Source organism: Sphaerodactylus townsendi, linkage group LG05 (assembly GCF_021028975.2).
Source record: "Sphaerodactylus townsendi isolate TG3544 linkage group LG05, MPM_Stown_v2.3, whole genome shotgun sequence".
Taxonomy (NCBI): Eukaryota; Metazoa; Chordata; class Lepidosauria; order Squamata; family Sphaerodactylidae; genus Sphaerodactylus; species Sphaerodactylus townsendi.
This window is the reverse complement of record NC_059429.1, coordinates 101,849,341-101,875,762: the sequence shown is the minus strand read 5'-3', so window position 1 is coordinate 101,875,762 and position 26,422 is coordinate 101,849,341. Positions and strand designations below refer to the sequence as shown.

Sequence of the window (26,422 nt, the reverse complement as noted above, 5' to 3'; positions counted from 1 at the left end):
TTACCAGTGGAGAGGGCAAAGATGCCAGCATCCAGGCATCCCACAGCTCTGTGATGGCAAAACCTGGAAGTTGGTGCCACTGTGGAGCTACACTGGTGTCCAAACGGAGCAAGGAGATGGGCTAGGGCATTTCCTGGGGTGGAGCTGACTTTACTTGGCTTCCACGCAAGCTGTCGAGCCTTGGAGTTATGCCACCCTTTCCATTGAAGCCTGTGGGGGGCTTTCCAGACCGCTGGCTTTTGACTCTTTTCCTGGACCCCCACACCACCTGAAAGCCCTCTGGAGGCAGTGTGGTGGCATGGTGGTAGAGCCATTCCTGGCTGAGGCGACCTCTAGATTGGGCTACCCAAAGTTTATTGTGAATACAACAGAGTGACGAAACCTGGAGCATATCCCCAAGCGCAAGGAATGATAAGGTATAAATCCATTTCAAAAAACCCCTCTTCTTCCAGATTGAAAGTGAGGGCACCAAGCGCACCTCCCTGAGAAGACTGTTCCATAATTGTGGGGCTGCCACTGAAAGGGCCTTCTGTTGTGTACCTACCAACTGAGTTTTTTTGATTGACGGAACAGTCAGGAGGGCCTCTCAAGATAGCCCTTCAGATACCCTGGTCCCAAGCCATGTAGGATTTTAAAGGTTAACACCAACACCTTACATTGGGCTCAGGAGTTGATCGGTAGCTAGTGAAATTGCTGTGATATCAGGGTCACATGCTCCCTATTGCTGGCCCTGATCAAAAGTCTAGCCACCATTAGTTGCAGCTTCTGAACACTCTTAAAGGGTAGCCCCAAATAAAATGCACTGCAACAATCCAGCACATCTGTAATTAAGGCATGAATCACTTTGGCTAGATCTGATTGATCTATGAATGGATGCAGTTGACACATCCAAAGCTGGTCAAAAGCAATCTGAACTATTGCAGCCAACTGGCTTTCCAAGGTAACTGCTATGTTGAGTAGCACTCTGCAAACCTGACTTTTCAATGGGTGTATAACACCATTCAAGACGGGAGCAGTGTCAAGTTCCAGGTCTACTTTTCTACTAACCCAGAAAACCTCTGCCTTGTCAGGATTAAATTTCATCCTGTTCATCCTCATCCAGCCAATTACTCACTCCAACAATATCCTTGGAATTAGATGGAAAAGGTAGAAGTGGGTATCATCCATATATTAGTTATACTGGTGTCCAAACCTCCTGATGATTTCTCCTAGCCACGTCACATAGATCAGGGGTGTCAAACATGCGGCCTGGGAGCAGGATCCGACCCCTTAAAAGGGCCTATCAGGCCACCCAGCCTCCTCAGGCACCCCCCTCCTGATCTGGCCTGGCGAGCCTGCTCCGGATCAACTAAGGGCTTGCCAGTCTAGGAACCCAACCACCCTGCTCCTTATCTGGCTTGACAAGCCATCCCACCTCCATGCCAATCTGGGCTGGCGAGTATGCTGTGGGCTCCCGAGATGAGGCAGCATGCCTGCCCCGCCCACCTTCTCCAGTGTCAATCTGGGCTGGCAAGTCTGTTGCAGACTTGTTAGCTGGGGCAGCCCTCCAAGTCAAATTTATGTCATATCTGGTCCTTGTAACAAATGTTTGACACCCCTGACATAAGACATTAAATAGCATGGGGTAAGATCAAACTCTGCAGAACCCCACAGGACAACAACTGTAGGGCAGAGGAGGAATCTTTAGCACTCCCCTCTGAGACTGCCCCAGATATGGCTTGAACCGTCACAACACAGTGGCTCCCAGTGCTGAGAGGCTGTTCTATAGGGTATTATGATCAACAGTATCAAAGACTGCTGAGAAATCCAGCAGAACTAGCAGGTTCACATTCCCCTTCCGGTTCTTAGTAGAGGAAACCAACACAGTCTTTTTCCAAACCTAGGCCTGAAGCCAGACTGACATGGGTCCAGAAAATCAGTCCCCTCTCTAATGTTTCATAAATATGCCACATAGTACAATTTTCTATGCTACACTATGAATTATCCACTTTATGCTGCTAAAGTAATGAAAAAAGTTATGATAAGAAAGAACATTCTTTTCCTCCTTCAAAATTTCCATTCTGCTCCCATCAGGAAACCCCCCCCCCCCCCCAATGTATTTCTCCATCTCTGGAAATGCTTCATTTCTAAATCTCTAAATCGTATGTACACAAAGTACGTGTTCTAGCAGACTCTTATGGCTTCTTACCCAATTCACAGAAATTTAGCTCAGAAATGGCCACATTGACTGATCTTGTTGGAATTCCAATCACACATGGACACCTTTTGTACTCCAAGGGCCAGTTTTTATAGAACGCAGTTGTATGTAACCTTTATAACTAAGCGAAAGCCGGTAATTTAAGGTGAATATAGTCTTTTTTATTGACTACTGTGAGTAGAACAAACTAAATACATCTGTAACAGTTTCGGTTCCTTTATACAGTACATTAAATAAGTTATGCAGATGAAATAGGTAACAAAAATTCCCCAGCATAAAATCAAATAACCGCCCGCCCCCGCACCCCAAAAAAATCAGAGAGGAAGAGGGAGAGGGAGGAGAAAGAGAACTGAATCCAAGAAGAATAGAATAATAGAATTTCACATCTTTCACTTTCTTTTTTCAAAAATCATCATAAATCATGACCGGTAGTATTTAATTTATGTACATTAAAATTAAAGTATTTTTCTTTTAATACACAGCAAGCCATTGCAGTTGCATGGAAAGTTATGGAAGACTGTCTATGTACACACCATTTATCAGAATGCCACTTGTCTCTCTTGCACACACACAGGCACGCACACAGACACACACAATGTCTTTGGAGCTCATCTCGTAGAATTTTAGTTCTTTTCAGACAATTATGCAATAACTGGGATTTCTAAGGTAAGTAGTTTTCATTTTAATATCTCCATATTTGCTGCAAACTCTGGGAATATTGTAAACTGACACCAGCCTTGGTTATATTTTCTATCAATAGAAAATATGCAATCTTAATAAAGCTTTTCACTCAAACTTCTGGATTTGTTGGGCTCTGCGTATAACGGAGGTGGCCAATGAAAGAGAATGCTTGATGAATTCCCAAGCCTTGCCAATAATCAATACACAAGAATGTTCCCTTTGATAGCACATCACTAGGGAGTGTGTTGGCAAATGGTATTTCTGGTTATTATTTTCTGAGCAGTAGCATACTTGGGCCCATGAATGCATGGAGACATATAAACACATGTGCCAAATAAAAAATCACAGCAGTTCCAAAAAGTTTCATTTTAGGAGATCACTTATAACCTGAAAGACAGTTAGTTACAATTTCAAATCATGCCAGCGTACGTTTCTCAGAAGTAACGTCTTCTGAGCATTGACTCTCAAGCCAAATGGAAGTATCACCTTTTGCACTGCAACATGAGTCAAGAGCTCTAGTGGATGTACAATAAGGCCAAGTACATTAAACTTCTATATGTGGATTCCCCAGTGGCTGTAAGTTATTTATCAATCCTCAGCTGATCTTGCAATGTATGTCCAACTAGGACATTGATGAGTAATTTGGCACACTTGATGGAGCACCATAAGAGGATGGATTTGAATTCTTTGGAAGAGTCGTTCTAAAAATGCACTTTAAACACTGCCAAGATAACAGAGGCTGGTTGGTAAAGATGCAACTAGATAAACCTTAGCACCGAAAAAAGAATCTCCAAATTTCACTGCTTTGTTTCCAGTGCACAGAATCTTTAACTGGAGCCAGTGGATTGACGGTGATTGTTTAGAAACCTCATTAACCTTGGTTATATGCAAACGTTGAAAAGCTAAAAATGAACCTTATTTAGTTTAGCCAACCTGTTGTGGAGAGAATGGGCTGCAAATTACACAATGGAATAATGGATTTGTGTGTTAATTTATGCACTGATAAACCTCAAATGATGCATTTAAAATCAACAGTGTGTAGTGTGATCGTGGGGAATGTCTCCTGCATAGAAAAATAAACCAGTCGACTGGAGGGAAAGAGCTACAAAGGGTGATCTGCAAAATGGCGGCACGACACCTCTCAATCTGTTAAGGCCCACAGACATATGTAGAGATGGACTTTTTTTATACAAGTGAAGGATTAAAATGTGCCAAGTGAGACCGATCGTGATTCACACTGTCCAGGAAGTAGTTTTAGATCCTCCCTCCAGTAATCAAGAATAGCAACATTCCACCACCTCCTCCTCCACCCCAGATCTGTCCACAGCTTGTGGGTACAGAACAAGGTGGTGGGGGGGAGAGAAATTAACAGTGTTAGATGGGAGGAAGAGAAAGAGAGGGAGAAGTAGGCAAGACAAAGTAGCTCATTGCCCTCAATGTAGTTTCCAATCATGGCTCACCTGCCCTATGCCGCTGTGCATATGCGTGTGCACGAAGGAAAAGAAAATTCAGCAGCACAGAAGTCATGGAGGAGCCTTGTTAAAAACTCACATCAGTTCTCAAAGTGACAACAAGAAGATACCCCTTTGAGAAAGTGCAGATTAAAAAACCCGAGAAGCCAAAGTTCTCAGGATTTGAGGAAACTGTTGCTTCTGAATCCCAGGAGATCATTCTGGGATCCCAATGAGGAAAGCCAGCGTGGACTTCTGGGTGAGCCAGTTAAACGATGTGGGGGGAAATGACCCATAAGCATTAGCTTGAGTGACAGTGTGCCGCAGTACAAACGTTCAACAACTGCTTTGAGGAGTCTGACTTTTAATGTAGAAAACTAGGAAAAATAACAAAATATGCTGGATGGTCATATCCCTTTTTAGAGTCCATTGGTGTCTACTGCTGTCATGGAGGCTGGAGTGGAGGATCGAGAGGTGGTAGCTGAAGTTTTCTCTAGAGCTGGACTTGGGATGCCCTCGACTGCTTTGTGGGTGACGGCTGCAGATCGGCCTGCTGGCAAGGGGAGTGGTTTGACCTGGCTGTGCAGGCCTTGCCCACAGATTCGATGGTGTCTCTCCCAATCCTTATGCTGGCAAAAGGAGCCACAATAGCGGGCAATGTTGCATCCGCTGCATGTCTCGCTGGCTTTGCGGCCACAGTTCCAGCAGCTCTGGCAAAAACAAAAACAACCTTCTGTTTAAATTCATTCCCTGTTGCTTGCATCCAATATGTCAAGATCCCCAAGGAAGGCACTACACGCGATACTGCTACAGGCACTGGTAATGAGGCAGCCATTTACCCTCCCCAAAATTAAATGTATAAGCATAAGCATAAGCATAAGCATTTTATTGTCATTGTGCACGCACAACGAAATTTACAGCAGCATTCCTCGATGCACACAATTTCAGACTCATACATCATCCTCACTTCCCCTTCCTCCACCCACCCCTACACAGCCCCAAATACATCAATATGAAGCAGCGGAGTTTAGCATAGCCACAGCTCTAGAGTAGAAGCTGTCTCTAAGCCTCTTTGTCCTAGTTCTGAGAGCCCTGTATCGTCTGCCAGATGGTAACAGTTTGAAAAGAGAGTGTGCTGGATGAGACGGGTCCCTCAGAATATTTTGGGCTTTATTTAGGCTTCGGGAATTATAGATTTCTTCCAAGGAGGGAAGAGGGCAGCCGATAATCCTTTGTGCAGTAGTGATCACCCTTTGGAGCGCCTTCCTATTCGCCACTGTGCAACTGGAGAACCATACACAGATGCAGTAGGTTAAGACACTCTCTATAGCACAGCGGTAAAAGGACACCAGAAGTTTTCCATCTAGTTGTTGCTCCCTTAAAAGTCTCAGAATTCTACCTTGGTGAGGAATGGATTGCCTGGTTTTTACCAAATGTAGGTTTGTATATTGCATTCATCTACTGCAGGGCTCTGCAACCTATGGCTCTCCGGATGTTCATGGACTACAATTCCCAACAGCCCTGCCAGCATGTGGAGAGCCATAGGCTGCAGACCCCTGATCTACTGAATCCATCATAAAAGGACATCATGGGGTTAATATTTCAAGCTTTTTACCAATCCATACCAAGTTTCCTTCACCAAGTTTGTTACAAAAGCTTGAATCGTAATCTCTTCCTCGCCCTCCCCCAAGTTTTTGTGGCATTTGTCCGCTGCTGCAGAAGGGGCACTCTGTTGCAGACAATGTCCTTGTATAGCGAATATCTTTCTGTCCTTGCAATGAAGAAGAGTTTAGATTTATACCCCGCTTTTCTCAACTGTAAGGAGTCTCAAAAGTCCTTCCCTTCCTCTCCCCACAACAGACACCTTGTGTGGTAAGTGGAGCTGAGAGAGTTCTGAGACAACTGTGACTAGCACAAGGACACCCAGCAGGCTTCATGTGTAGGAGCAGAGAAAACAAACCTGGTTCACCAGATTAGAGTCCGCCGCTCACATGGAGGAGTAAGGAATTGAACCTATTTCTCTTGATTAGAGTCTACCTGCTTTTAACCACTACACCACAGTAAGAAAGCACCCAGCACTGGAGGAACATATTCTGCAACAGAGCATTGCATCTGCAGCAGAGGACAGCTCTGTGGGAATGCAAGAAAGGGTAAGGTTCCAAGCCACAATTTCAAAAGCAACCTTCGACTGCAACCTTCAACTTCAACAAGCCACGAGAGGTTTCAAATGTCTAGGGCTTTTTGAAACCCCTGCCAACTGCATGAAAACCTTCCCAGACCATGAGTTCCACTTTGGAAGTCAAGCACCAGGCTGCCAGCTAATCAACAGATGGATTTTACTGGGTGACCAACTGGCAGTGATGGCAAGGGGCCAAAGCTGCAGCTGGCCACAGAACAGGGGAATCAGCTGAGTGCTTTTGGTTCAAAGGAAGTGTTGGGGACAGAGACATTTCTACTGTGACAAAGCATATTTTGCTTTGCTTCTGTCATCTACGCTTCATAGGCTACCAATGTTTCTGCATACCCAGAAGATAACACCTAGCAGCACTAGAAACCTCTTTCAGGGTCACTGCTGACATTCTTCTCTGGGCAGCTGCTCCAATGCAGCGGAAAAGTAGCGATGCTCCAGAGTTTAAGAAAACCATTACATCTAAAACAACACATCTCCAAGGACGGTGGAAGCTTGCACTGAAGAAGGCAAGATAGTTCCATGCTGGAGACAGGAGTGTCAACTCTTTGAGACTTAAGCAATGCTAAACTTTTAACTCAAGAAGGACAAGACAACTGACCAGTCTAGGAGAACCATAGATACCCTCCTGAAAATGTTGCCTGGGGATTTCTCCCATGCTCATCAAAGCCTGCCAGGGATATTTCCTTGATTCCTTACCTCTGTAGACTCTTCCTGCTCATTGATCACTAGAAAAGCATCCTCAGCTGCCTGGCGCTTGGCATCTGCAATGGTCTGCTCCATTTGAGCCCTCTCAGATGCAATCATTTCAAAGGCCTTCTGCTCAGCCTCTGCTACAGCTTTCTGGACTTCAGACATGGCCTGGCGCTTCACTTCATTCACAGCTTCTTCTAAAAGAAAACAAGAGCCTCATCAAACAGCTTGGGGAGCGTAGAACAATTTGCAGTCTGCCTGACAGGAATGCAAAGATTTTGTATGCCCTTCAGTCCGGTTTGTGACTGACACCTTAGTCAACTCCTTGGCCAATAGGATTAAATTGTAAGGTGGGCAAATGAGGTCAAAGGCTGTTAGAACAAAGAGAAGGGGGAAAAAGAACAGCAGTGAATAATACAAATGTTTGCAGTGAGTGCAGAAGATCTTGGAAAATGAGCAACATTTTTCTTTACTTGCAAGTACTTTCAGCTCGCATCTACTTCAGGCAGACATTCAGCGAAGCTAGACAACAAAGCTCCAAATGGCCAAACCCCAGTATACAATTAGACACTGACTTTGATGCCGCACTGAATGTGCCCATGCGAAACTGTTGTGAACTGAATCAGACCTCTAGTTCATCAAGATCAGTATTGTCTACTCTGACTGGTAGCAGGTTTCCAGGGTCTCACCTAGAAGTTAAACATCACCTACAGCTTGATCTTTTAAACTCAATTTGATTCTGATTGAACCTAGGACAGTGGTGGCGAACCTTTGGCACTCCAGATGTTATGGACTGCAATTCCCATCAGCCCCTGCCAGCATGGCCAAGTGGGGCAGTGGCTGATGGGAACTGTAGTCCATAACATCTGGAGTGCCAAAGGTTCGCCACCACGGACCTAGGACCTTTCCACTTGCAAAGGAGATGCTTGTCACAACCTGTGCTTATGATCTTAACTTCCACGGAGCTGCAACCTGCTCTGTTTAGCTGTCCAATATAAAAACACTCTCTTCGTAGAAAATAGATTGCTGCCAACAGCAAAGCAGAACGACACATAAACAGTGGGTGGATTCCTCGCTTTATTTCATTTTCTCAGTTTTAAAGCTGTCTAGAAGGTCAGCTAAAGAAATTGTTTTAAAAATAATTAGGAGATTTTAACAACAAAATAATATTTTGGAAACTGGTACAAACCACTGTTAAAGCATTTGTTGGCGGTCTCATACCTTGTTGTACCAATACCAGAGGAGAGTATTAAATTTGAGCTGAAAAGTTATTCTTTTGACTCTAGACAAGAGTGACAGGGGACCTCAGAACACTTTGGAAGGAGAAAATAAGTCTACCCTCTCGTCTATTTGTTCCTTCCATGAACCAGAGTTTCCTTCTTTGTTTTTATCCCCCAATTCCCATCTGTGTCTCCTGGGTCAGCTTTCTCCCTGGAGGGAAGCAGGAACAAGGTCCCTGCAGATACTGCTAATGCTCTAAGGAACTCCCAGGCTGATCATGCAAACATGAGAGGAACCCACTGCCTAATGCATCGATGGAAGTGGTTCCTAGCAGGACCCACCGGATATAGATGCCAACACTGACTGACTGTTTGGCTCTAAAATTCCATGATCAAATGAGCAAACAGCGGCAGCTCCATCTGAGTTTGTTTGGAGGCTTCTACTACGGTTACTCTTCAGGGAAAGAAGCAGCAGCATATCAATAAGGATCTCCCCCAAAAAGGGCCTGCCACAGAAAAGACTGTTCTCATCAAGGGCAGAGTTGTTACTACCTTCTCTGCCCCCCTTTTCACTCCGAATATGGCTGATAGTTTCATTGTTCAGTAACATGCATTTTGTCAGACTGGGTGGCACTTTGATTTGTACGTGTGTGTCATGTTCCTCTTACTTTTCTTTTTCTACTCTGTATGCTACTTGGTGTCTGCGCTGAGCAGAGAAAACCCAAGTTGAAATGCCTAAATAAATAAGCCAGCCAGCCTGTGGTGCACAAGGATTTCTGTCTGGTCTTTTATAACAACAACACAGTTCCCCTCTGAAAAGCCTTTCAGCCCTCTCAACATTATAGAACAACATCTGGCAGTTTTTAAAGGATATTTTCAAAAATTCTCTCTGCTTGGGATGTGCTATTACTGGCTATTAAAAAAAAACTATGGTTGAAAGATGTTCAGCAACTTTTCCCCCAAAATGACTGTATAAATTTGCACCCCAAATATTAATTAATAGATTAATTTATGTTAAGGTATTTATGAAGTTGCCAGAGAAATACAAGTAGGTCTCTTGAATTTCTTTTAAAAAGATTTTTAATAGTTATTATTGTATACTATTTTTTTCTAAAAAAATAACCCTTGCATTTTGGTATTTGAAAATTTTGTCCCAGAATATCCCGTGAGTGAGTGAGTGAGTGAGTGAGTGAGTGAGTGAGTGAGTGAGTGAGTGAGTGAGTGAGTGTGTGTGTGTGTGTGTGTGTGTGTGTGTGTGTGTGTGAGAGAGAGAGAGAGAGAGAGAGAGAGTGTGTGTGTGTGTGTATGGGTGCGTGCGTGCGTGCGTGCGCACGCAAGTATGGCGGAGAGGGCTGTCCTCCAAACAGGACCTCTTCAAATACATACCGGCTTTCTTCCAGATCTCTTCAGTGACATAGCTGGCTGCTCCTGACCGGCTACTAAACTCACGTTGAGAATCTGCAGAAAGAAGGGTTGCATCCACAGAATTAGAAACAGAGATACCCCTCCCACCCTAGCTATGAGAACTGATACACAGCATCTGTTCAGCAAAAGATAGTGCTGGAAGAAAGGACAGAGTTAATTGCTTAAACCAAGCCAATAGATTTCTGCAGTTAAGAGTGTTCACCAAATGGCACGATGATAAATGACCGCTTTTAATTTAGTGTCCTACATAATTTATTGCGCAGCATAATCCATTTCCATCTCTTAATACTTCATCATCGCAGGCCATATTTATAAATACCCTGTCAGGCATCTGCTTTGTCCTGCTGTAGGGAACATTAATCCATGCTGATAGCGGCCTGTATTTTACACAGCATCTTGTATTTTTCAAGAACTTCAGACAACCAACATGCAAGCTGTAATTGGGGGGGGGGGGGGGGTTCTGTCACTTAAACTGGAAAAGCAGTGCCAGCCTACAAAGATACATCATGCTACAAAACATGAAGACCGGCGGTGGGAGATGTTGGGGCCAAAAATGCTGGACTGGAGCCAGTGGATCTCTTCTGATGCGGGGAGGTGCTCTCCTTTCGCCTCTTCTACTGGAGGGAAGTGCCACTGCGTTCTGAAGGGACCTACAAGATCCTATCCTACATCTCACTTTGCTTACTTGCTAGAGATGAATGGGGACTAGAAGGCTGTGTTGCAATAACTATCTGCTATATACATGTAAATGCACCTTATTTATCAATCTTCAGAAAGCAGAGATTAAAGCATCTCTTGGCTCTGAACTGAACCTCCACTGACATTGGCCTTTCTCTGCGGCACACGCAGACAAACCCTGCTGCCATTGCCCTGATGCTCAATCTCAGTCTTATAACCCACTTGACACCTTCGCTCAACATCTGAACACTCCCATTGCCAAACGTTGCTAGTCCAACTTTTCACAAAGCCTTTCCCAAACCATCATCCGGAGCCTTAACCATTCCATACCTTCGGCTATCATGTTATCCCCGTGAATACTAGAGCTGAGCAAAATGATGGCAAAGTGGACCATTTAATGGCTCTAAATTAGGAAGGGCTAATCCAGGAATGCCCTGAAACCCTGGACAGAAAGAAGCTGTGGGAGACGCTCCCCCAACATCTGTGACGAAAAGTTGGAAAGCTTCTCAATTTCTATAGGACAACAGTTAAGTGATGTCAAGTTGCAACTGACTTAGGGCAGCCCCTCATGAGGTTCTCCCAGGCACAAGAAGAGGAGAGGTGGTTTGCTGTTGTCTGTCTCTGCATAGCAGCAGCCTTGGTCTTCCTTGGTGGTCTGCTGTACAAGTACTAATCATAGCTGACCCTGGTTAGCTTCCAAACTCTGACAAACTCAGCCCAGTTAGGGCTATTAGATCATATGAAAGCTGCATTATTCCGACTACTGTCACTGGGCATTGTTTCATTATCTTTTTTTCAACTTCAGGAGAAATAGCAGGCAAAAGTGTACGTGCTTATATAAATTACTGGCTGTGGATACTGAGAAAATTCGCAGTCAGAATAAACAAGTTCTAAGGTTTGCACAGTTTCCTTTCCTTCCATCTTCTTGTCTCAATGATCCCAGAATCTTGGGAATCCCCATCTAAGACCGGTGTAGCCCTGGAAAACTTCAGTTTGTATCTAACAGCTGAACTGAAAATAAACTTAAGCTAACAACATTTTGTGCACATGAAGCAGCCTGCTTTAGGTAGTGCTCTATTTTAGAACTTTTTCAAGATGAAGAGATTTGATTTAGAGTATGCAAACACTATGAACGAGAAAAACTCATATTTCAAAAAGGTGACTGAGAGCATTGCTAGCATTATTATTTAAGAGTGCAGATCTAGTTTGCAGAATATGAAAAATGGCACCTGCAGCACCACAGCCAACGGTTGCCCTTCTGCACAAATCATACGTCTGGATTTTCCAATCTCTTCTTATTAGGCTCACAGATCCATCAAAAATTACACAGAAGAGACGCTAGGGTCTATTCCTCATCTGTAGGGCTTCAAGCAAGAGAAAAGTGACAGCTGATACACCACAGTACCCCAGATGTACAGAAGTTGCTCCCTGTGGCAAAAGCGACACTCTAGGAATATGGGGCACAGAGGTTATGTGGCCTCCTTATGCTTTGCCCTCTCCACATGCCCATGCATCATGTTGGCACCTGGGAGTGGAGCCATAGCCTGGGAGAAATCTTTCCTGGCAGTTGTCATGCAGCTGGGGTAATATAGAAACAGACTGGCGGGGCGGGGGGGGGGGGGCATGAGGGAGCGGGGAGAGAAGAAGAAACTGAGGAGCCTAATATAAGAACATCCAGTTAACAGCAAATGGAATTTGCATTCTGGAATTTGACACACTCCTTGTCCCATTCCACATCTTTCTGCTCCAAATGTATGTGGAGACAATACAGCTGCCAGATCCTGCATTCTGTCCCACGTGGGATTTTGTTTGCAATTTGCTGTTCTGCAGGGAGGGGAAATGCATGTCTCCTATGTTCTCTGCATTTTTTTAACCACCAGGGGTTCTCGGATTACATGTGTATTAACTTCTACCTCATAACCCAGAAAGCATAGAGTCGTTACTGACCCATGCAGTGATGTCTCATCATGACATTCACTAGGCAGACTTTGTTTATGGGGTGGTCTGCCACTGCCTTCCCCAGTTCTCTACACTTTACCTTCAGCAAGCTCAGTATTCACTTTACTGACCTCAGAAGAATGGAAGGCTGAGTCAACCTTGAGCCGGCTATCTGAAACCGACTTCCACTGGCATGGAACTCAAGTCGTAAGCAGAGCCTTGGTCTCCAGTACTGCACCTTACCACTAGGCAAATGGGGATCAGCATTTTTTAAGAGTGCTTCCTTTTTGTGAAACGGTGTAATAAGAGTGAATAGTTCAGGTTCCAAAACTTACCACTGCTGACTGAATCTGAGCTCCCTGGGCTGTGCTGCCTTACAATTAATTCGCTCCCTCCTTTCCGAGGCTCTGAAGTTTCACTGCATCGTCTCTTCCAATAGTTCAGCTCTTCCCTGTCAGCCTCTTGGCACCGGCGGAGGACAGCCATGGAGCGTCTGGTCTTCTCTACCATTTCCATGATGCAGTTCAATGCCTTTGAGAAACATATTGCTTTAAACTGATATCCTGCTCTTATATGGGGCTTCCATAGCCCTCCTATACAAGGTGCACATCTGCTTAACTTTAGCAGGTCTACAGAACCTGGCACCTAGACCAACTTACTGTACCCAGTAGAATGACATTTTAAAATCAAGTTAGAAACTGTATTCCTCCTTGCAACTTTATAAATAAACCCCAAGTAAAACTACTGCTTTCAACTCAATAAGACAGTACAACTCATGCTAGGCTCTTCCCCTTCAGCATGCTAGCTCACTTTGGGCAACACTGTCCAAGAGAAAGGTGATCGTTTGGCTGATAACGTAGCTTGGCTTTTAGTGTATGTTTCAGGATAACTTCAATCACAATCAGTGGATGGGTTTGCAGCCAGACGAGTCTGTCAGCTCCTTTTTTCTTACGCAATCATGTCTGTCATGAAAGTCCTTGTATTAAGTGGATCCAAGTCTAATTGATTTCATTGGGACATTATGCTTGGCTTGGTTTGCACTAAAATTATTACATGGAATAATAATTATTTTTCAGAATATCCGATGGAACATTGCAAAGCCACATGTTCCAAATCAGGACATAACTCCCAAACGGAGAGTGCATTTGTTCAGAGGTCTGTCTGTCCATGCAAAGCAGAGGTTATGAAAACCATTTTCAAAGTTTTCAAGATACAGTTTTCATGACAATGGCTGAAAAAAAGATCATATTTTTCTTTATTGTCCACTTTACGCCGTACCCAGAGTTAAATATTGGTCAGCCCTGCTACTCAAAAAAGAATATGCATCTGACTTGCAAAAGATTTGCTTTCTGTTGGACAACTCCAGTAGGGACGCAAATGACGCAGCTGCCAAAAACCTGGACTCATATATGAAACAGCGCTCTTGGAGCAAAATCTGAATTTTAATCCCTTTTTCCTATATTTTACTTTAGTTTCCCTCTAACTAGTCAAGTGGACTTGTGTATATAATACCGTGATATTGTTATGCCAATAAAGGTTCTTTGACTTTGACAATGGCTGAAATGACCTCAGCGTTTCCTTACAGGCCACATATAGAAAATTTTACTAGACTTTTTCAACTTTTGCAGTGCACGAATATACTTGCATTAGTACAGGCAGCAAAGAAATTGGCTAAGAAAGGCACTGCCATCTAATAATGAACCTTAACAGACCAGTTGAAACTTCACCGCAGCAAATGAAATAAAGTACAGTTGAGTCACTGTAGACAATTACCAACAAACACCTTGTAATATTATTTAATATTGTTTCACCCTATAACAGGGACTCTTTGTTTCCACATTCAGTTGCCTTTGCCGAACTGGGAACAAACAAAGTTTTGACTAGGGAGTTATAAAGGAATGGGGAACTCTTAGGTTTCATTTCTGTTTGCAGCTTTTACACGTTACAGCCATGTGGCAAGCCATATTCAAACAGATTACTAGGCAAAAGCTTTGCCCATCACATCTCATGGGCCTCACTTCCTCTGAAACTCATGCCAAATGCTTCAGCGAAATCACAGTCTTTGCTGGGAGGAGAAATGCCATTTTGATAGTGAATCTGACAGAAACCCTTTGCCTGGTTTGATCCTTTGCTAAGCCTTTTGGTTATGTTTCAAAAATCTGCTTCAATGTGATAGTTTTGCTCTACGAAAAAGGTACTTTCTGTGGAAGGAAAGAGTCTTGTAAAACTACAAACAGTGAAGCTGTCCATTTAGTCCAGAACCGCCTGTTCTTTCAAACCTTGGTTCAGACTTTAAGGCCTACATTAAAGTAATAAGAATGTGTTTGCAATGGGCTGCATCCTTGCAATGTAGCAAAAATTAGACAGTTTGAAACTGAGAAGAGACTAGATGCTGGGAGTGAAACACGCGCGGATCTGAGCCTCCGCCAGCATAATTTATGCACCATGATACACCATTTGGACCTCGACAAACATGTTCTTAGTGACTTGCCTTATGGCTCCCTGACACTTTGGGACTTTGCTCTGGATACAGTATCTTTTGCGAAGCTGATAGAATTGCAGCTGGAATGGTAACATCTTCCTTATTGAATTTTGTCTTTCTTTTTGATGTTATATTATGGTATATTACTGTACAGTCTAGTCACACATTCCAATTAATTAAGCTGATGAAATTTACATCTAGCTTAGATTTTATTATTTTATTTCTTACTACTAATTTTCTTTAGATTATATTCTTACACAATTGTAAAAAAAATTCTTTTAATCATATTTGGCGGTAGTTTTCTAATCATATTTGGTGGTATTTTGTCTTCAGGTAGCTTTAATCTAAAACCAGTACTAGACCCTCATGGGTACATCCTACCAAGTTATCTGTTTTGTGAAACTCACTCTGCAAGTGGTCTACCTTGCAGGAGTGACTTTCTTAATTATCCAAGGAAGGTTGGAAGCTTAGTCCTTAGCTTCTGGCAATTTGGGTAGACGCAGAGGCTGCTAGTAGTTACCAATGCTGGGGTTTGTGGATTCAGACCTCATGTTTTCAAGTGTTCCGTTCTGATCTCTCCCTAAAAATGTTGCTCTTAGATGAGGCTGTCGTTACACTGCCTACTCTGACTGACACAAGCTCGCCCAGATCTCAGGAAGAGAGATGGTTTTCCCTAGCCCTTTCACTTAAGATCTCTTTAACTGGAGGTGTGAGGTACAGAACGTGGAGCATTGTGCATACAAAGAATGTGGCCTATCACTGAGCTGGGAGAAGAAATGCCATCTTGACAGTGAATCTGACAGAAGCCCTTTGACTGGTATGATCTTTTGCTAAGACCTTTGGCTACGACACCCCATGCTTTAAAAATCTGCTTCGATGTGATAGTTTTGCCCTACGAAAAAGGTACTTTCTGTGGAGGGAAAGAATCTTGTAAAACCACAAACAGCGAAACTGTCCAATTAGTCCAGTACAGCCCTTCATGCTGAAGGAAAACAGGAGTACACACAGGTCTATTTTGCTGTCGCTTTATCAATGCTGATCTGACTGAACTCACTGTGAAGCTCATGTTAAGAGGAGCTGGAGGCTGTGCTTTCAAGTTCCTTACATGGTCAAGATGCTTCCATTCATCAGCCCATTCTCTCTCTGTCAAGCGATGATCCACAAGCTCATCCTGATAGCCTCCATTTAACCCTGTTACACAAGGCAAGAAAATTGCTGGATCAGGTATACTGCCAATTTGATGCCAGAACAGAGAAGAAGAAAAAGCCATACATACTGGGACATTTAAAGCACTACAATTTCAATAAGAGGGCTGGGGAGGTTTGCGCATGCCCTTGTTTCTTGGCACCCTTGTTTGTCTGAAGCGAGTGCTGACTTCAGTACTTTGCATCCTGAAGGCTTTCAACCTCCATTCACAGGAAGTAAGGTTGTTTGGGGTGTTTTCATGACTGAAGCACCCAGGCAGCCCAAGAAAACTGAGTGAGCAGACCAGACAGCGGCCTCCTTACCGACACCATGCCTGTCTCGCAGTTCCCTGTGCTCCAACATCTTGCTTGGGTCTCGGTACAAGTGGGAGGTTGCAATGTCTTCCAAGGTGTAATGCTGGAGCGGGGGAGGAGTAGGATGGAACTGCCCAGCTGGATTGATGACGGGCAGCATCAGGGCTGGGCTGTGCCTAGGAGCTGGGCTAATGGTGCACACCCTCTTGGCAGGGGGCTCTGAGGGGAGTGGGTCTCTCTCAAAGCTGCTTTCTTCTCTCCTGTCAGCAAGGAAAGAGAGCCTCTGTTAGCACAAAGAACGCAAATACAGAAATGAGGCTAAAACTACTTGTTACATTGAACACAGGATCCCACTGGGGACTTGCAGCCATATAGCTGCCGTCAGTTCCCCACAAGAACTAATTCTAAAGAGATGCAGGAGTCCAATTCAGATCAGGATTGCAGCATAGAGTGAAGAAGGGCTGAAGTCCTCTGCCATTTCACTGAATTGAAATAGCCCTGAAGGAGTTATTTGTCCCACTGGGAGGCTGCATGTGCAAGCATTCGGGACACGAGCCACCCACCCTGGGCCATTTCTGGTTGGGAATATGGCAAAAGTCTCTCCTCCCTCTGTGCTGCAGTCCCAATCAGACCCCTGCAGAGCTTTCGAACTGATTACCAACAGAGAACTCACAGCTGCTGTTTGGTTAGAGTTTGGGTCTCACTGTTCCCAGTCTGAGGTGAGCACAGATTTTACAAGGAGCAAGCAGAGAAATAAGCAATTTGCTGGGCGGAAAAAAGATTGAGCAACAAAAATAAAGTAACTGACAAAGAGACAAACAGAAAACACATTTAGGTAGCATGGTTGTCAGTTTTTGGTATTCCCAAAGGCATCTTGTTTCCTTTCCTAAACACGGAGAGGAAAACAAGCAAATTGCAAATGGGCTTCAATTAAGACGCTGCTCCAAAAGGAATCTGGATGTCATAGTGTGACTGCATCAATATTCCTTTTTTGATCTTGTGATTTAAAATCAAAACACAAAACAGGGAAGACTGAGTGACGGAGTGTCAGATCAAAAACTGTGGCAAACTGGGATACTTCGGTTTTGAAATTAATTTTTGAAACTCTTTGACGTTAAACTGGAAGGCAGGTGAGGCAGAAAGCCAGACAGAACCAATCAACAGAAGTAATGACCCAGAATGGTGACAGTTGCCAAGTACACAGAACACGTCACTTAAGCAAATGTCTTTATTTCCCCATAGACACAGGAGGACTCACATCTCTTAAGACACAACATGGAACAACTTTCTTGCATAAGGCATGCAGACCAGCACAGCTTTCTGGGATTTGGAAGCAGCTCTCGTTACCTGTCCGGACTGTGCCTCTTCCCGTTTCCATTCACTTCCATCAGCAGCTCGGATGAATCAGCTGGGGAAGATGTGTTTGTGTTCAGCAAGACATGTTCATGTTGGGCCAAATATTGGGAAGGAGTCTGTTTGGCTGCCCGAGCACAGTGCAGCAGCTCCCTCTGTAGAAGTGGAAGGTTGGCCTGCAAAGCAAAGTTAAAGTGTCCATTTAGACTGGGAAATTGCAGAGATCCTACGTTACTGCCCAGCTGTTGACAAAATGGTGCGGCTCTAGTGTCGAAATAGCCCTGCTGCCCCACCAGAATCAATCAAAACAAAAATGAAGCTGAAAAGGTTGGCAGAACCCCTCCGTCTCCCCAACTAACCCATAGTTAAGTAAAAGAAACACTGTGTCTTTCCCCGTAGGGAGAAGTCATACACAGCTTGGTTTGTCAGTTCTCAAAAGGCTGCCAGCTTGGCTTCCCTTCCTTCTTCACTTCACAGAAGAAAAGGGCAGCGCACACATTTTCTGGGCATGAAACTTGTCCCATAAACGGGAGATCCATGACAAAGGAAGAAGCAGACCCGCCAAGGCCTGTGGCTTGATTCAAGGCCCCTGCAGGAGGCAGTGCAGAGCACACAAACGTGTTGTTTCACTGACCTCCTAGCTCTACTGATCAACAGAAACAGGAAAGCTGCTTCTGTTATATTAGCCGGGATATATAATCTGTTTAGTGGCTCAAGCCTGATTTACTAAAAAGGGGTGAGGAAAGGAAGATTCTTATCCCTTCCATTTGACAACTTCTAGATCTGGGTAACAAAAATGAGAAGAATGCATGCCGGATGGAGGATTCTCTTTCCCTTATCAGATTCTGTCCAAAAGAAAGGAAGAGTATTTCTTCTCTTCAAGGTGCCCCCAGAATGAAAGGGAAACCCACAAGTATAGTAGATGGCTTGCAGCACACTGCAGTGCTTTCAGACTCTGAATCTGAGGAGATCTGCCTGAACAAGTAAGGTTTCTAGATGGTCTGAATGTAATATAACAATGTTTTTATAATTTGAGAGATCCTGTAGTATTTATCGAATACTTTTTCTCATTAATGGCTCACAGATATGACATAGAACCGTGTTGGCGAACCTTTAGCACTCCAGATGTTATGGACTACAATTCCCAACAGCCCCTGCCAGCATTGCCAATTGGCCATGCTGGCAGGGGCTGATGGGAATTGTAGTCCATAACATCTAGAGTGCCAAAGGTTCGCCACCACTGACATTGAACCTTCACCAGTCACCTTCAAGAATGGAATCACAAACGGGCGGAGAGGAAAATTAGTGGCCTCCTGAAGTTTGCAGTGAAACTCTTCTATTGTCACTGTAGAATTCTGCAAAAAAGCAAAAGGAATTAGCCTGGATTTTCTTTCCAGTTCAATTAAAACTCCATTAGCCTTTCCTTCCACAATTCAACTTGTTCTGGAAGCTGGCTTTGTATTTACCATGTAATGGATGTTTTTCCACTAGTATATTTTTTCATTAAACAATTTTTGTCACCCTTCTTTCAAGGAGCATAGAATGACAAACATGGCCCCCTCCTCTCATGTCATGCTGACAACAACCTTGAGGGATAGAGAGAGCTGAAATCTGTGGGGGGTTTAAGAGTGACTAGCCCAAGGTGAACCAGCCACCTTCATGGAAGAGGAAGGATTCAAACCTGGGCTGCCCCAGCCATAGCCCAATACTAGTCAAGAAACCACATCACCTTATTGCACATTAGTGTTGATTTGGTGATGTGTATCCTTCACAGCTTTTCTATAGGAAGCAAATCACCAGATTACCACCATTTTGCTGGCCACATGCAGGGGGCAAGGAGGGAGGAGACTGAGAAATAAACACTTACCACTAATGCTAAAACAAGTGTCCGGACCTTCTCCCCAATCTCTGGTGAAATGTCGTTACCAAACTGCTGTAGGGTGGTAAGAAACCTCTTCAGTTTGCTGAGCTGACGAGCCCCACAGGTAGCTGGGAGCTGCTGATTGGTCAGTGAAGATGATGAAGATGAGGATGGCCCATTGCTAAACCTCTGAGGTGGTGATGGTGCTCCATTCAGTGTAGGGGGAGAATGGTTTGTCCCATTTGGTACTACAAAATCAGGCGAAAGGGAAATCAATGAAGAAACGCACATTGTATATTTAGACTTAACTACAACTTGCTTTCAAACAAAGATACTAATGTACAGAACAAAATTTGGGAATGCCCAGGTCTATTTTGATGATTTTTTTAAAAAAAAAGCTTAACAAAACGCCCAAGTTTTAACTTTAAAAGTTCTCTGTATGTTCTTTGTAAGATATTTATGCCACTAATAGAAATTCCACGGTAACTTTTTAAAGGGGGTGAAGAGGGAGAGAAGATAGAAAAAACAAACTAGAGTCCTTGAATGTGGGAAAATAAACATGAGTTTTTACTGATGAGCACCTCAAGTCAGAGTCGTAGCAAGGTGGGACTGTGTCTAGGACACATGTGTGCTCTGTGCCCCCCCCCCCCCCATGCCCTTACCATGCACCGGAACGCTCCCACACCAGCGTGCACCTGGTGCAAGACGCCCCACTCCCTGGGCACTACGCCACTGCCTCAAATGCTTTAAATGGATGAAAAATTCAGCCATCAATAATCTAAAATAAATTCAGGTTTTCTTCTGGGCTTCATATACCTGATTACAGTGGTAAAATTTTTGGTCAAATGAACAGTATTTTACTGCACTCCGGTGCTGAGTTTCTTCCTGAAGTCATTACTGCTATTAGTAATTCTCTGATAACAATGGCTGGGTGGCACTGCTCAGTTTTCCAAAGGAAGCATATGTATGGTATGCATGGGGCAAGCTTTTCTTACAGAAGCCATGTAGTTGATGGGAAGGTGTGACTTCTTCCCGGTCTTCTCCAAGGTGTAGTTGCCATATTAGTCCCCAAAAGACAAGACACAAACTACCTAATAACTAACGTTGGTGATATGATGTAACTTGTTTTCACCTCAAAGACACCTAAACTCTCCCTCAGAGAAACTGTCCAAATATGCAGACAACAATCAGACATTGCAATGAACTGGGTTTTATGAAAACACATTTCTTACGTCTGCTTCACAGAAGTAACAAATCCCAGTTGATGCATAAGTGCTGCTCTTTCTTTCCACTCTCCCACAGACACCCAGGGAGGACGTTCTCCTTACAATGCTATCTTTGAGAACAGAGGACTGTTGAGAATTCGGGCAATGCAACAAACTGGGTTGGTGAAGTCAAATGCCTCAAAACCCAACATTAATAAAATCTATACTTAAAGCAGCTACACATCTTACTGTAAAATCATAGAGTTCAGTTGGACATCTGAATTCAGACACCAACACATAACTAAGGTGGCATCAAACCATTCACAAGCTATGGATTATCGTGAAATCTGAATGAAGCCTTTGTTTGCAGAGCACCAAAATATCACGTGCCATTTGTGTACTGGAGGAGATCTTTCCTGAGTGTAGCATTTTCCCAATGTTGAAATGGCAATATTTTGTCAAGTTAATATTCCCCAGGGCAATAGTCACGGTTGAATGGAATGAAGTGGTAACGATCACAGGGGCCTATAACATCATCAAAGATGGATGATGTTACTCTTCACTCTTTCTCAATGGTCAACCAGTAGGTACATCCTCAATGACCCAAGCCATAATCCCAGCATTCCTTGCTCTATACAGGGACTAGCAGTAAAGCCCATTGTGGGGGGAAATGCAATGGGACCTAGAAAAGTGGGGGGGGACTGCATTGGGCAGACAGGAGAGTGCTTTGCTGCCGCTGCCCAACTTGTTCTTTGGGGGGAGGGTGGGCAGGGGACTGGAATGGTGGGAAGGGACCCGTGGCGGTTGGTTGGAATCATGTTCCACATGTTCCATCATTAAGCAGACATGTCTCAGGATTGCCCCCCAATATTATTATTATTATTAAAAGTAGAAGGACTGCAAATGGGAAAAAGTGCTTGTCTATGAAAATGGACTCACGTAAAAAAACAGACTGTCATCTACTTTTCAGGAAACTCCTCCCAGTCTTATAAGTCTATGAAAAATCAGTGCAATGTTATGCAGAATTACTCATTCTAGCTCCAGTCAGTGTTGCTCTTTACTGCTATCCTGCTTGAATCAGAACAACTGGACTTCTTCAAAACACTAATTCCATTTTGCGTATCAAATTAAAACAGGAGGCTAAATAAAACTAACACAGCCATTTTTTAAACACAACATGTTTGCCCAAAATATCCCACGCTCTTACATGCTGCAGGGGTAAATGAGACAGACCGGGGACCACTGGAGTTGACAGGAGGCAGCGGCGGCATACTGGACGGAGACGATCGTGACTGTATCTTTACTTCCACAGGGGATCCTGGCATTACTGATACCCTCTTCTCAGTAGCAACTACAACAGAAAGAAATCAAATATGTTTTTTAAAATGAAGTGAATTCATTAACAACTCTCTGTAAAACTGAAGACACAAGTAACAGATATGCTGGAAGATGTGTTGCCTGTAACATGTTGAGTTTGATGACGATATTCCAGACTCAGCTGTGCCAAAGACAGGAAAATCTGGTGAGAATGATGAATGTGACAGTGGACGATACTTAGGCTGTATAAGACATTTCACGGAGTTCAAAACAGACTACTTTTATTATTATTATCATTATCATCATTATCATCATTATCATTATTATTATTATTTAGATTTATAGGCCGCCTCACCCCCAAAGGGCTCAAGGCGGCTCACAATACAGCTGTTCCAATAACAGCACATAAAATACATAACTAAAACTAACCACATTAAAACATGTGTCCATGTGCAGAGCTGGCTCCAACCTAAATAAAGTATGTTAATCATGTTGCTTCAGCCAGGATCTTTGGGCCCATGTAGATTTGACTTAAAATAGCCTAAACAAGGTATTTCCTTCAATTTTTCCCGCTGAAGGTTAAACCAGCCAGATTTAAACTTTTTTTGACCCAATCAAAAGTCAGAATAGTCAAATCTTCATCTACACTGAGATTCTTGTCAATAAAAGAAGGATTCCCAGACCCAGAAAATGCTTTCTCAGATCTTCGGTCCCGTTCTCTCCAGGCCAGAACTCTGGTTTCCTTCTGAGAACTTCTGCTGAACTTTACAGGTTTCTTGTCCTTGATCTGCTGGCTTCTTGCTCTGCTCCTTGGATCTCTGTTGCATCTACCCCTGGACCCTCTCTCCATGGCTCAAATCCCAGATTTAAGGTTGTATGCCCCTCCCTAAGTCTTCCCAATTTTCTCCCTTTTCCTTTTTTTATAAACACACCTTCTTGCTGGTGGGTGTGCATGCATGTGTGAAGTCAATTCCCAGGTTCTTTACATTTTTATTTCTTTTTATTTAATACACAAGAAAGTTTATTTGTTTGTGTTTACAATTACAACTCTCACTCCCTTCATATTTTATTTTGGGGCACGTCTACCAAGATCACCCTAGTATACAGAAACTACAAAGTCTCATGTTATTCCTTTCTGTAATCCTTTTAATGCTCATTTCCTCTTCTGTAAGTCAAGTTTGGGAAGCAAGTCTATCTTTCATACATGACTGTCTGACATCACCGGTCATTTGCGAAGACTCTTTTTTGTGAACCTTTTCTGTAGTGCGTCCTCAATTCCGGAATGTTCTCCCCAGCTAACAACATGGCACCTGATCTTTTCATCTTCAGCCACCTGTTCAAGATGTTTTTACTGACCCAAGCATTTGGGTACCATGGTGTTCTCTCTCCTGTTCTCCAGTGTAGTATATTCTTACTTTCTTAACTGGTTGTAATGGTTAGCAGCTTTCCCCTTTTATGTTATTGGGTTGTACTTACTATCAATACTTATTATTAAGACTACTTGTATCCCACATTTCTGTATAAATCAAGAAACATACTCTTCTATCCACAATGTAAAAACAAAGGAATGTAAAACTATAAAGTATCAACATGCAAGCAATAAAGTGACAATGCAAAGTCACTTCCAATAACACACTGACCAGTTATTAATGTTTATCTCATTTGATCCTTCCTCAGACAAACGGGGATTGTGCTGTAGTATGCCTTCATAAATATATTGACAGGATTCCAACACATCCATCTGTGCCCCATCTCCCCTCTTCCCCTTCTTCTTTTGTTAAGGAAGACACAACCAGGGATGGAAGGAACTGACAGTTGTGAAACCCCAAAGGGATGAGGCAAGCTAGACCACCTGCTTTTCAGCAATGGGCGCCAAAAGCCCTGTAGGAGATCTTAGCAGCTAGACATGTTGCAATCTTCAGGACTTGGCAGAACACTGGAATTCAGCAATAGCCCACCAGCAGGCATGTCTCAAAAGTTAAGACAGAAACTGCAGACTCTTTCGCTCCTATCAAGTATAAGCTGCTTCTCTGAAATCGTCTTCCATGCAAAAACATGCATACCAACTAAAGCAATTGATGTGATACTGTGGAAAGGGAGAAAATGAGCACAAATGACACTTGATTACTTTTTCTTTTGCAGCAGAAATTGCAGTTTCAATTAGCATACAAAGAAGCCATTATTTACTCAATAAGAATACAGAAAAAGGCTTCTGGTGGGGAAACAAAATAGCAGACTGGCACCTTCCAGCTGATTCGCGGCTGTTGAATTCAAATTTGGACCTCATTCCATTTTATTCGGCAACGTGAAACAGAGCTGTAGTATTACTCCACATTACCAAATTAATTTAAGAAACACATAATTATCTTACGGGATTAATTTCTACAAGATGTGGGTGATGACCATTAGTTTAGTTGGGTGTTAAGAAAAAAATTCTGCAAACTCTGGGGGAATAACTATGCAATTCTAAACAGGTCTATTAAGAACATAAGGGCTCTGCTAGATCAGACCAGCGGTCCAGCTAATTCAGCATCTTTCTCATACAGTGGCCCACCAGTTACTCCAGATTCAGGGTACAGAAACCAAAGCCTTTCCCTGATGTTGTCTCCTGGCACTAGTATTCAGAAGTTTATTGCCCGTCAACTTCATTGGGTCCCTCTGAGTTCTAGCATTCTTTGGAGAGTTTTGTGTCTACTTTCTCTCCCCAATGTGAAATTTTGTAAAACTTTATCATACACCCCATGACGGTCATCTCATTTTTAAAGTAGAAGTCCCAAACTCTTCAGTCTTTCTACATAGGCCTAGGCCTTCAACTCCTTAACCTCTTCCGTACTTCTTTCAGCTCTGCAATGTCCTTTTTGAGATACAGTGATGAAAACTGCACACTGTATTCCAATTGAAGTTGCACCATAAATCTACACAGGGGGACCAAAACATTGGCTGTTCTATTTTCAGTCCCTTACCTAATAATCCCCACCACAGCGATTGCCTTTTTCACTGTCACAGCACACTGGGTTGATATTTTCACTGAGCTATCCACTAGAACGCCACTGTCTCTTTTAGCCTCAGGAAGTTCAGACTCTATTAGCACATCTTCAACTGCGACGTGTTCCACTGCACATCATCTTACACCAGTGATTCCCAAAGTGGGTGCCACTGCCCCCTGGTGGGTGCTGCAGCGATCCAAGGGGGTGGTGATGGCCACAGATAGAAACATTAATACATATATCTTTCTGTTTAATTGCTATTAAAAATTAAAAAAAATAATTTCCAGGGGGCGCTAAGTAATATTTTTTCTGGAAAGGGGGCGGTAGGCCAAATAAGTTTGGGAACCACTGATCTTACACTGAACTTCACTTGCTACATTGTTGCCCACTCATCCAACTTAGGAAGTTCTTCACAGTCAACCAGGGTTTGCACCATCCTGAATAATTCTGTATCATCTGCAAACTTGGCCACTACACGGTTCCCTCCCAGCTGCACATTTCTGAACTAATTAGATAGCACTGGCTGCAATATTGAAACTTGTGGGACCCCACTGCTTATTTCTCTTCACTGTGAAAAGTATCCATTTATTCTTAATCTCTGGTTCTTGTCATTTAACTAATTTTTAATTCATAAGAGGACCTGTGCCCCTATCCCAAGTCTGCCAAATTTATTTAGCAATCTTTGGTAAGGGTCCCTGTTAAAGCCCTTTGAAAGTACAGACATATAATGTCTACTGGGTCATGCATGTTCACTTTCTTTAAAATGTGTCTTTATGTCTTGCATTCCTATTCATCCCTACAGCCCAGACTTCTATAGAATACCAAGGACAAGATGTATAGAATTATGACAGGTAGAAAAGGAAACCTGTGTCAATTTTTCAATTTGGGATCCTTGTTCCAGGCTATATATATCAGGAAAGCCTCTCCTGAAGAAGAAATTATTTAATGAAAGATATTTTACATCCATTCTAGCAACCTGGCTGTAAATTCACAGGTACTCATCCCTGCACTTAAGAACCTAGGGAGATTTGATTACCTTTGTGGAGACAGTGGCATTTACGCACTTGTGTTCTGTCTTTCAGCGAGCTTTGCCTTCCTTTGCTGTAGACTTTCTTTTACACATTTTTCTTAGCCTTTCCCAAAGCCACAATGCTACAGATCAGAGAAGCTGCACGGTTTTCAAATGCTGGCAAAACATGGCCTTTCCTATAGTTTCCCTTTCCCTACAAAGCTAATCAGCCAATTAG

General features: G+C 43.3%; 1 protein-coding gene across 7 annotated transcripts in view; it reads right to left on the bottom strand.

The window, feature by feature from the left end:
• Positions 1–2,336: 2,336 nt before the first annotated feature.
• The window catches only part of CBFA2T2 (CBFA2/RUNX1 partner transcriptional co-repressor 2), an 86,886-nt gene continuing 62,800 nt past the window's right edge, over positions 2,337–26,422 (bottom strand). For 4 of the 7 annotated variants that reach the window (XM_048496788.1, XM_048496782.1, XM_048496787.1 and 1 more), the window contains 10 exons: positions 22,079–22,222; positions 19,673–19,914; positions 19,071–19,160; positions 17,800–17,981; positions 16,462–16,712; positions 16,008–16,144; positions 12,807–13,002; positions 9,817–9,888; positions 7,217–7,407; positions 2,337–5,039 (listed from right to left, as the gene is read on the bottom strand). In XM_048496788.1, the coding sequence (XP_048352745.1) occupies positions 4,749–5,039; positions 7,217–7,407; positions 9,817–9,888; positions 12,807–13,002; positions 16,008–16,144; positions 16,462–16,712; positions 17,800–17,981; positions 19,071–19,160; positions 19,673–19,914; positions 22,079–22,196 (1,770 nt within the window). In that variant the 5' untranslated portion in view covers positions 22,197–22,222 and the 3' untranslated portion in view covers positions 2,337–4,748. The remainder of the gene's footprint in view (positions 5,040–7,216; positions 7,408–9,816; positions 9,889–12,806; positions 13,003–16,007; positions 16,145–16,461; positions 16,713–17,799; positions 17,982–19,070; positions 19,161–19,672; positions 19,915–22,078; positions 22,223–26,422) is intronic. The other 3 variants (XM_048496784.1, XM_048496785.1, XM_048496786.1) reach the window with 3 other exon arrangements.